At 35.7% G+C, this 11,386-nt stretch overlaps 3 protein-coding genes across 3 annotated transcripts; all 3 read left to right on the top strand.

The window, feature by feature from the left end:
- Window positions 1–299: 299 nt before the first annotated feature.
- Window positions 300–1,373, top strand: TAS2R9 (taste 2 receptor member 9). Its single transcript, XM_002822920.4, has one exon. The coding sequence runs from the start codon at window positions 393–395 to the stop codon at window positions 1,329–1,331; it is 939 nt and encodes a 312-aa protein (XP_002822966.3). The 5' UTR covers window positions 300–392; the 3' UTR covers window positions 1,332–1,373.
- Window positions 1,374–3,180: 1,807 nt separating this feature from the next.
- On the top strand, window positions 3,181–4,416 carry TAS2R8 (taste 2 receptor member 8). The gene has a single exon (XM_002822921.3). It carries the CDS (start codon window positions 3,487–3,489, stop codon window positions 4,414–4,416), a length of 930 nt encoding a protein of 309 aa, XP_002822967.1. The 5' UTR covers window positions 3,181–3,486.
- A 3,892-nt stretch (window positions 4,417–8,308) lies between these two features.
- On the top strand, window positions 8,309–9,412 carry TAS2R7 (taste 2 receptor member 7). Its single transcript, XM_002822922.5, has one exon. It carries the CDS (start codon window positions 8,374–8,376, stop codon window positions 9,328–9,330), a length of 957 nt encoding a protein of 318 aa, XP_002822968.2. The 5' UTR covers window positions 8,309–8,373; the 3' UTR covers window positions 9,331–9,412.
- The last annotated feature ends 1,974 nt before the right edge of the window (window positions 9,413–11,386 follow it).

The raw sequence follows: 11,386 nt of genomic DNA, 5'->3' as shown, positions 1-11,386 counted from the left end.
AAATTAAATTCTAGCCATATTTTCCAAGCAATCGATACCTTCTTGAAGTTCCTGGTCAACAGCTCAGATTGGTAAATCTAAAATATACAGAGCTTAGAATGAGAAAGATTGTGCAAATTTAAGAAATCAGATCCATTCCCATTTGCATCCTAGAGGCTTTCAGTCATCACTGCACCAAAGGAAATTACTGGCCCCAGTCATTGAAGTCTTTAGGCAGCTCTAGCCCAGAGCAGGACTGGCTATCTTCTTCGTCTGCATCACAGCTAACAAAAAGGAGAGATAAAGACAACTATACCATGGTCTAAGTGGCAGACAGAGACATTGTTCTTCACTGGTCAGCTGAAAGTCAATTCATCATCAGTGATATTCAAAAATCACAAGTATCTGCTGGCATGCCAAGTGCAATAGAGGCAATATATATTATTTTAATTGCTGGTGAATTGACCATAGGGATTTGGGGAAATGGATTCATTGTACTAGTTAACTGCATTGACTGGCTCAAAAGAAGAGATGTTTCCTTGATTGACATTATCCTGATCAGCTTGGCCATCTCCAGAATCTGTTTGCTGTGTGTAATATCATTAGATGGCTTCTTTATGCTGCTCTTTCCAACTACATATGGCAATAGCGTGCTAGTAAGCATTGTGGATATTGTCTGGACATTTGCCAATAATTCAAGTCTCTGGTTTACTTCTTGCCTCAGTATCTTCTATTTACTCAAGATAGCCAATATATCGCACCCATTTTTCTTCTGGCTGAAGCTAAAGATCAACAAGGTCATCCTTGCGATTCTTCTGGGGTCCTTTCTTATCTCCTTAGTTATTAGTGTTCCAATGAATGATGATATGTGGTATCACCTTTTCAAGGTCAGTCATGAAGAAAACATTACTTGGGAATTCAAAGTGAGTAAAATTCCAGGTACTTTCAAACAGTTAACCCTGAACCTGGGGGCGATGGTTCCCTTTATCCTTTGCCTGATCTCATTTTCCTTGTTACTTTTCTCCCTAGTTAGACACACCAAGCAGATTCAACTGCTTGCTACAGGGTTCAGAGACCCCAGTACAGAGGCCCACATGAGGGCCATAAAGGCAGTGATCATCTTTCTGCTCCTCCTCATTGTGTACTACCCAGTCTTTCTTGTTATGACATCTAGTGCTCTCATTCCTCAGGGAAAATTAGTGTTGATGATTGGTGACATAGTAACTATCACTTTCCCATCAAGCCATTCATTCATTCTAATCATGGGAAACAGCAAGTTGAGGGAAGCTTTTCTGAAGATGTTAAGATTTGTGAAGCGTTTCCTTAGAAGAAGAAAGCCTTTTGTTCCATAGAGACCCCTAAAGAGTATCCTGACTACAAGGAGAAAGAAATCAACAAAAGCCACTCTCCCTTCTCCTGTTTGCATTCATTTTCTCTTATATGCTATTGGAAGTCATTAATATCTATCATGATTCTGAAGATTTGTTTTGTGTTCCTTCACATTTTTGTCTTGTTTAATTGGTAATCTAATGTTATCATTGCACCATATATTCTTTGTCATTGCAGAAAAAAAATGCATCTAAATCCCACACTAACATTGCATCATTTTATGTCATTGACTAAATACAAAGAGGTTCTACTTATTTTCTGACAAATAACTGGCAAAGGCCTTGAACTCAATGAGTGGAAGAATGTCAGGCAACCAGCTTTGGGGAAAAGATTTTAGAACTCATCAACCCTTGCTATAAAATCAATCATGCAAAACAACTCTCTACTTTGAAATGAAGGCTGGTCCTTACCTTCACTGCCCTTTCCCCTCCATTTCTGGAAGGGTTTGTCTTGATTAAGAAAGGAGAAAAACAGTATTTAATGAGATTCTATCTAAGATGAGATATGATGTGGGAAAAGGAGTATAATCTCAAGAATGAAAGTTTGACCAGGAGAGGAGGCACAGTTATGTATAGCAGAACCACCTTGAGAAAGAAGGTTGAGGGTCCCAGTAGTCAGCTTGTTCATAAGTACTCTAGCTGGTGATGGCAATTTTAGAAGTCAGTTCCCAAAGATGCTTTGGAATGTTCTCTCTAGCCTTCTAACTCAGAAATCTCTGACGTGTTTTTTTCCCTCTGCATCATTTTCTTTTCTATTTTGTTTCCAGCAGTAGTTTATAGGTAACTAGTTTTCTTTAAGTTACTAAGTTTATGCTTTCCTGTTACACATTACACAGGTAAGAAATAGAAAAAATCCTGCATGTGTTGTATACATTGTAGAACTATTTAAATACAAGAAGCCCTACGGTATTGTGATTTGTATTACCTACATTCAAATGTATTTTGGACTAAGTTGTACTTTCCCTCACCCCAAAACAAATAAATCTAATTTAATAGTAGAATTCATACTATTCCTTGGAAATACTGGTAGGTAAAAAAATTATTATTACTATTATTATTATTATTTTGAGATGGAGTCTCACTGTATCGCCCAGGCTGGAGTGCAGTGGTGCGATCTCAGCTCACTGCAACCTCCGCCTCCTGGTTCAAGTGACCCCCTGCCTCAGTCTCCCGAGTAGTTACTTTTTTATGTGTTTGCCCTATCTGGAAATATGACTATAATATGCATTGTGATATTACAAATCTTATAAAAGGAGTTGATTGGAACTAGAATAATGTAAAATTTAAACTTCCTTAATTTTAGATTACAATGCTTATTATACAAGAGACAATGTTTCAGGAAGTGAATTGTCTTCAAGGGTATTTCTCACATTAAAAAAAACTAAAGATAACAAATCTTTACCTGGCATATTTCACTTCTAAGGAACAATTGAAAAGAAAGCAAATTCTTAGTAAATATTGCTATGTGCCTGCCTAAAAAAAAGTCATTTCTAATTAGATTTGTATCATATCATTCCCTAATTAGCCATTTAAATGAAGACAAGAATTATTATCCTCTGACTAAATGTTAACTATCTACAATCTAATTGTACTAATTACTTCCAAAGTGAAAATTTGTTTGCATCTGGGAGAACTGATTTGTGGCTTATTTATAACTTATATGATGAAAATGAAGTTTTATTTATGCAGTTGTATTTTTATTAAACATTTATCCTTTTTTTGCAACTCCCTATTCAAAACTCAACTTGAAGGTCCAAATATAGAGCTGCAGCAAGAAGCCTGTTGCAAATTCATGATATAAAATCTCTTTGAATTTGCATGAGAGCAATTTCAGCCAAACATTTCAGTTATCACTCACTAAAGGGTAATAATTATAATTTTTCCAGGCTATAAATAAGTAGTCAAGCTGCTCATTAGTTGGTTTCATCTTCAGGAATGTAGAGACAATCCTATTTCAGAGGAGAGCTGAACACTTCTGGAATGATAACAAAGTCAAAGTAACAGCAGATGAAAACATTATTGCATGATTCAAAGAATTGATTTATCACGCTTCAACAGGTCACCTGTAAATTAGCTCATCTACAGTGATATTTGAAATCAGATTGTTCTCTCTGCAAATATGTTCAGTCCTGCAGATAACATCTTTATAATCCTAATAACTGGAGAATTCATACTAGGAATATTGGGGAATGGATACATTGCACTAGTCAACTGGATTGACTGGATTAAGAAGAAAAAGATCTCCACAACTGACTACATCCTCACCAATTTAGTTATCTCCAGAATTTGTTTGATCAGTGTAATTGTTGTAAATGGCATTGTAACAGTACTTTACCCAGATGTTTATACAAAAAGTAAACTACAGATAGCCATTTCTACCTTCTGGACATTTGCCAACTACTTAAATATGTGGTTTACCACCTGCCTTAATGTCTTCTATTTTCTCAAGATAGCAAATTCCTCTCACCCACTTTTTCTCTGGCTGAAGCAGAAAATTGATATGGTGGTTCGCTGGATCCTGCTGGGATGTTTTGCCATTTCCTTGTTGGTCAGCCTTATAATAGCAATAGTACTGAGTCGTGATTATAGGTTTCATGCAATTGCCAAACACAAAAGAAATATTACTGAAATGTTCCATGTGAGTAAAATGCTGTATTTTGAACCCTTGACTCTCTTTAACCTGCTTGCAATTGTCCCATTTATTGTGTCACTGATGTCATTTTTCCTTTTAGTAAGATCTTTACAGAGACATACCAAGCAAATAAAACTCTATGCTACCGGCGGTAGAGACCCCAGCACAGAAGCTCATGTGAGAGCCATTAAAACTATGACTTCATTTATCTTCTTTTTTTTCCTATACTATATTACTTCTCTTTTGGTGACCTTTAGCTATCTTATGACAAAATACAAGTTAGCTATGGCGTTTGGAGAGATTGTAGCAATTCTCTATCCTTCAGGTCACTCATTTATTTTAATTATTTTAAATAACAAACTGAGGCAGGCATCTGTCAGAATGCTGACATGTATAAAAATCACCTGCGTGATATGAAATCTTAGTTTCATAAATGGAATTTAAAATCAAATCTTCTTCTCTAATAAAAAATATAATTTTCTTATAAGTCTATTCTCATTTTTCTGCAGTTATCTCATTTATTTTGGATGCATACCTTTAAGTATTATCAGGACCTAGTAGCAAACTAATGAATACATATTTTATGTCTCTTTACAACCCAGAAATGCTCATCTTTACACTCCTTTTCCTCAAAGAATTTCAGAGCTCATGCTTCTCTTCTTGTCTCCTCAACGCAAGTGTTAGGCATGTATTGCCTAGTTGAAGTCTTTTTAGATTTTACTTTGGCTCATGGTAAAGTGAACCTGAGCTACAGTAACTGGTTTTTCATTTTTCTCTGTCATACATTTTTATTGCCGCTCCTTAACTGTGCTCCTTTCGTGGCTCTGCTGAGTCACTCCCATTTGGCTTATTGACTAGGAACTCAGATGTTCTCTGGTCTGTCTTTGGTTTTCCCGAATGATGATTTCCATGGTCTCCTAGGTAATATTTTCTGGTTGATCTTATTCTGATGATTTCTATTTATTTTCCTTGAAATTAAATTTCCTCTCAAACAACTTGCTTTTCATGCAGCACCTGCGTGGGAATCAAACCCATTCAAGTGCCACCCACCAAGGGGTGTTCCTAAGCCCTCTTCACAATCTGGATAAAAGAATGAGGATAACAAATATCAATCAGACTGCTCACTCAGGTTCTTTTCTCTAACCAGACCCTGCAAACGTTTTCACTCAGGACTTAACAAAAGAAAGAAATTGGGAAGAAAATAGCGTATACCATGGAATAAGCACATACTGTCACTGGAAGAAGCAACGAATGCTTACAAAAAATACAGAGTAATTTTTATTTTAAAAAAAGAAGGAAAATAAGTCACTAAAATTTTTAATTTTGCTGTGAACATGAAATCCATCCTCACTATAATATTATTGAAACGTTTGGTCTGGCATGTCTCAGGTTGTATATGTTCTAATATGGCTGTACATTATTGCTTTTACTCCCATTACTTTCTATGTTTAATTCTGATGTATTTCAATCTACTAATTTCCTTTTATTATAACTAAAATATAATTACCAGAAAATTAGCAATTGTTTGTCTTATTATGTAAAACTCACTCTGTAAAGTACTAATATTTATAGCCCTAAGTATATAAATTTTATGAACTATATTTCTAATATGCTAGCTGTGTGTGTTACTCTTTGTTTTACAAGACACAAGAATTCATGTTCTCTTGATGAAATATATTAATGTATTCTACAAAATACCTGTAGATTTTATACTAGGATGAACTTTATATTTTTCCAAAGATTTAGATGAAATAAATGTTTTATTGAATTAGTACTTTTGGGAAAGTTTTACCCCGTTAGGGTTAAGGTTTTTTCTTCCATATTTTGTTTCCTGCCTCTGCAATGTTTCAGGCATCTCCAGTGACCACAGTGACAGGGGTTCAAAGTAGTAAGCTTTTTACAAAATGCTCTCTTTTTTTATTATTATTATTATACTTTAAGTTTTAGGGTACATGTGCCCAACGTGCAGGTTTCTTACATATGTATTCATGTGCCATGCTGGTGTGCTGCACCCATTAACTCATCATTTAGCATTAGGTATATCTCCTAATGCTATCCCTCCCCCCTCTCCACACCCCACAACAGTCTCCAGTGTGTGATGTTCCCCCTCCTGTGTCCATGTGTTCTCATCGTTCAATTCCGACCTATGAGTGAGAACATGCGGTGTTTGGTTTTTGCTGCACTATTCATAATAGCAAAGACTTGGAACCAACCCAAATGTCCAACAATGATAGACTGGATTAAGAAAATGTGGCACATATACACCATGGAATACTATGCAGCCATAAAAAATGAAGAGTTCATGTCCTTTGTAGGGACATGCACGAAGCTGGAAACCATCATTCTCAGCAAACTATCGCAAGGACAAAATGCTCTCTTGTAGAACTTTTTTTCTTAACTATGTATTCACATAACTTCATGCTATGCAACATTGGTATGCATAAAATCTACATTTATTTCCAAAACTAAACAAAAAAAAGTCTAAAAATTATTTGAGCAAATATATCATCATAGTTCCTGTGAGCACTTCATTTACCAGGATAAACTGTGGGGTAGAAATGATGAGTCTAGGCCGAGCACAGTGGCTCACACCTGTAATCCCAGAACTTTGGGAGGCAAAGGCGGGCAGATCACCTGAGGTCAGAAGTTCAAGACCAGCCTGATCAACATGGAGAAACCCCGAATCTACTAAAAATACAAAATTAGCCAGGCATGGTGGCACATGCCTGTAATCCCAGCTACTTGGCAGGCTAAGGCAGGAGAATCACCTGGACCTGGGAGGTGGAGGTTGCAGTGAGCCAAAATTGCACTCCAGCCTGAGCAATAAGAGAGAAACTCCATCTCAACAAAAAAAAACAAAAAGAAATGATGAGTCTAGGTCAGGGATCATTTCCAAGCTCGTCCCATCATAGATGATGTTCCAGTTGCCTGTGAACATGGCTACATAATCATGCAGATTGCCCAAAAATTAAGGCTACATCTCCAGAATGACGGTGTGTCCTTTAAGGAAAGATAAGAGAATACATGCATTCCCAGGAAAGTGTGAGTACCCAAGAACTACTCTATGGAATCCCATGTAGTAAAGCGCTTCTCAGTAACTCTAAATTAGAGAAGCTATTTCAAACTAAGAATTCATCTCTAGAGATGTGGAAAGTTTAATCTTCAGTCTCCTGCTAGAAGAGTTGAGGATCTAGATACTCATGCAGTTTGTATGGGGGACAGTGGAGAGAATGAAATACAGAATTTTACTATCTTCTCTCTCATGCATACAACTACCCTCGAGAACATTTTTTAAATTTTTTGAAATCTTTATGAAAGTATAATTGGTATGAAAAGAACTGCATATATTTAATGTATACAATTTCAAACACCCATGATATCTTCACCACAAACAAGGTAACAGACATATCTAATACCTCTCAAAGTTTCCTTGAGAACATTTTAAGTGAAAATGAAAAATTTAAAGATAATCAATAGTCTCTTTTTTATTATAGATCCTTTACCTTATTATATATAATATTGCTAAGTAACCATTAAATGTCATTTGGTCAATAAGACAATGCATTGTATTAAGAGACACTATGCCATATAATTGTTCATCTGAACAGCCAAAATAAAGACCGAAAGTTTCTTTGGAATCAAATAATCTACATTTAGTGTTAACTTTTTAAGTTTCCTGAAAACATATAACTCTCACTATGGAACCAAACTTCGGATTCTTTACTAGTTATCAATATTAACATTCAGCAAAATAAAGATTCTTCAAGAAATTTCAATTTTTGCCAGTTTTATACTTGCTACCAAATTCTTGATGTTTAGGTTGCCAGAATGGAACACTCAATCTAATTTCAGTGCTTCCTGAAAGCACTGATCTTAAGTAATTAGGGACATACACTAAAAAATTATTCATTTTTTTACCTGTAATTCAAGTTTAACTCGGTGTCCTGAATTTTTAGTTGCTAAATCTAGCAACCCTACTGAGGTTACTAGTATATATCACAAATTAATGAATCCAAAATGCGTACACCTTAGCCTCAGAAAGACAATGCAGGACCATGAAAGGGAATTGGCCTAATTTGCATCTTAGTAAACAGTAGCTCAACCTAAATTAACCATATGTGGAAAATTACAACCTGCTGAGTAGGTAAATGGGCATCCAGTGGCCAGGCCAAGGATCGCCAACCACATTGTTTGTCAAGACTAATTAGGATTTAATGAAGATAGCTTCAGTCTTCATTTATCATTCCAGTCTCCATCACAAAACAGACCACAACAAAGAGGTAAAGAAAACTACATCAAAATCTAAGAAGCAGGTGTGGATGTCAAACTCCATCAGGTCAACTAGAAACTAATTGCATATTTCTCTATTTAAACATGACAGATAAAGTGCAGACTACTTTACTGTTCTTAGCAGTTGGAGAGTTTTCAGTGGGGATCTTAGGGAATGCATTCATCGGATTGGTAAACTGCATGGACTGGATCAAGAAGAGGAAAATTGCCTCCATTGATTTAATCCTCACAAGTCTGGCCATATCCAGAATTTGTCTATTGTGTGTAATACTATTAGATTGTTTTATATTGGTGCTATATCCAGATGTCTATGCCACCGGTAAAGAAATGAGAATCATTGACTTCTTCTGGATACTAACCAATCATTTAAGTATCTGGTTTGCAACCTGCCTCAGCATTTACTACTTCTTCAAGATAGCTAATTTCTTTCACTCACTTTTCCTCTGGATGAAGTGGAGAATTGACAGGGTGATTTCCTGGATTCTACTGGGGTGCATGGTTCTCTCTGTGTTTATTAGCCTTCCAGCCACTGAGAATTTGAATGCTGATTTCAGGTTTTGTGTGAAGGCAAAGAGGAAAACAAACTTAACTTGGAGTTGCAGAGTAAATAAAACTCAACATGCTTCTATCAAGTTATTGCTCAACCTGGCAACCCTGCTCCCCTTTTGTGTGTGCCTAATGTCCTTTTTCCTCTTGATCCTCTCCCTGCGGAGACATATCAGGCGAATGCAGCTCAGTGCCACAGGGTGCAGAGACCCCAGCACAGAAGCCCATGTGAGAGCCCTGAAAGCTGTCATTTCCTTCCTTCTCCTCTTTATTGCCTACTATTTGTCCTTTCTCATCGCCACCTCCAGCTACTTTATGCCAGAGACGGAATTAGCTGTGATTTTTGGTGAGTCCATAGCTCTAATCTACCCCTCAAGTCATTCATTTATCCTAATACTGGGGAACAATAAATTAAGACATGCATCTCTAAAGGTGATTTGGAAAGTAATGTCTATTCTAAAAGGAAGAAAATTCCAACAACATAAACAGATCTGAAGAGGAACTATGCTTTTCTAGGACAAACAAAGACAAGATGTTTCTAAATTAACTTCAGTTCTTGCATTAATGTTTTATGTGATTAATTACTCCTAAAACTTAATTAGTGTATCTGTAATTGTAATGTAGGGAAGGGAATCTTATGTACAGCTGGCTGGATCTCTCTATCTCTGTCTCTGTTTCTGACTCTGTCTGTGTCTCCCTGTTTCTCTCTTCTCTAACTCTTCCTTCTTTAGAGTTGCTGTTTTTTAAAACATGTTTCAGAACAAATAGAAATTAATATCCTAATATCAACTATCAAGAGTACAGGGCATTTTCATAGTTCCAAACCCTGTTTACAGATGCAAAGTTGTGTGACTAATTCAAAACAACTGTAACAGCATCTTGCTGTTATTTGCATCTTTATGAAAAGCAACTAGTTCCTTCTCATAGTCCTCACTAGATGGTTCTTCTTGGATCATCCAACAAAGCTCTACTTTAGGCACAGACTCAATAAAGTGACAGTTCTTAATAAATGCTGTGGAATTCTATGAATAATCTTATAATCACAGAAAAGGTATATATTATGGCCAAATATATTGTCACAGTAAGTTCAAAGATTATTTGAGAATTGCAGATCAATGAATGAAGGACAATCTATAAGTAAAAGTGGGAAAAATTATGTAGAAAATGTCTATAAAATAAGAAACCTAAATTGAACTATTAATTATTTATCAAAGAAAATTTCTCCACAAAAGACGCATGTCGACAGACTGCACCAGGCAATGATTGTCAAGATGTTGTGACAAGACATTCAATCAAAAGCTAATATATGGTTATGCTAAAATGTCAAAACTCTCAAAGGATATATTGCCTCAATGTAGATCATCTCTACATCCCAGAGAAATATTGTTTGGATTGTATATAAGACATCTTTTTTTAAAGGGTTCAATGATTCTATTTCAGTAATTGTTGAACAACAGAACATCTGTAAGAATATAGAATACATTAACAAACACTATCAAGCAACCTGATCTGATATTTATGGAAGACTCCATAAAAGGAAGAGAGAACACGTTCTCTTTTCAAGCATATATTGAATATTCTCCAGACAATACCATATGTCAGGCCACAAAAGGAAATATGTATTTGGGACATACCATCAAAAGCACATCATTTGTATTGTGGCAAAGATATTTTAGGGTGATCAACCCTGTACCAACCAGCCTTGAGTAGCCAGGAAGTTTGTGTACAAAAAAGAAAATATTTGTAAATAAAGAGATACTAAATGTTCTCATCAATAAATTTGGTAAAAATCAAAATTAGTTTTACACTAGTTTTATATGTTTATTTTTCCTGTCTGCCTCTAAAAGTGAAACAGATACACATTGATTTAATTGCTAAACTTACAAAGATGTTTTGGGTGCCTTGTAATTTAAAAAAACAAATGAAAATTAGATGCATAGGTTAAAGCTTACTTTTTTTTTAATACTGTCTCAAAGAATACCTTTCCCCATACCCTAACTGAGCCAAGGCCCAGTTTGCATTAATTTATTAGGCATGGAAACAAAAGAAACTTGAAGGCTGATTGGAATCTTGGAAGCTCCACATTTGATGCCTCTATATTGTGGACCCTAGAAATTTAATTGCCACTTACGTTGCAAACATAGCACCTCAAATTCTATTTCTCTGTGGCAAAAGATACTGAGGTAGAAATAGTAGCAGTGTTAGTAACCTCTTACTGTACATAATTCTCTTTACTGGCCTACCTAGGATGAAAGTAATATAACCAAGGTAGGTAGATTTTTCTTCTGAGATTATATTAATTCTGAGAAATCATCCAAAGATAACTCAGGTTTGAAATAAATATTTGCACTGTCTTTCACTCCAAGTATTTAGGATAGAGTTTTCAGGCTTCCTCTAGGTGAGTATAGTGAAGGGGCTACAGAAAACACAGAAAGACTCCTTTTCTCTGTTTTTATTCCTTGCTTAATAAAGAGATATCCATTAGCACATTGAATGTCTGACTGTTAGGTTCTATCTTGGGTGCGAGAAATACAGATGAAATGTGAGAAAA

This window comes from Pongo abelii, chromosome 10 (genome assembly GCF_028885655.2).
Source record: "Pongo abelii isolate AG06213 chromosome 10, NHGRI_mPonAbe1-v2.0_pri, whole genome shotgun sequence".
Classification (NCBI taxonomy): Eukaryota; Metazoa; Chordata; class Mammalia; order Primates; family Hominidae; genus Pongo; species Pongo abelii.
The sequence above is the reverse complement of the archived record's forward strand: the minus strand, read 5'-3'. Positions and strand labels throughout refer to the sequence as shown.

Bases quoted from the DNA above. Each gene is read 5' to 3' on its own strand.
- TAS2R8 (XM_002822921.3), top strand. From the start codon at position 3,487: ATGTTCAGTCCTGCAGATAACATCTTTATAATCCTAATAACTGGAGAA.
- TAS2R9 (XM_002822920.4), top strand. From the start codon at position 393: ATGCCAAGTGCAATAGAGGCAATATATATTATTTTAATTGCTGGTGAA.
- TAS2R7 (XM_002822922.5), top strand. From the start codon at position 8,374: ATGACAGATAAAGTGCAGACTACTTTACTGTTCTTAGCAGTTGGAGAG.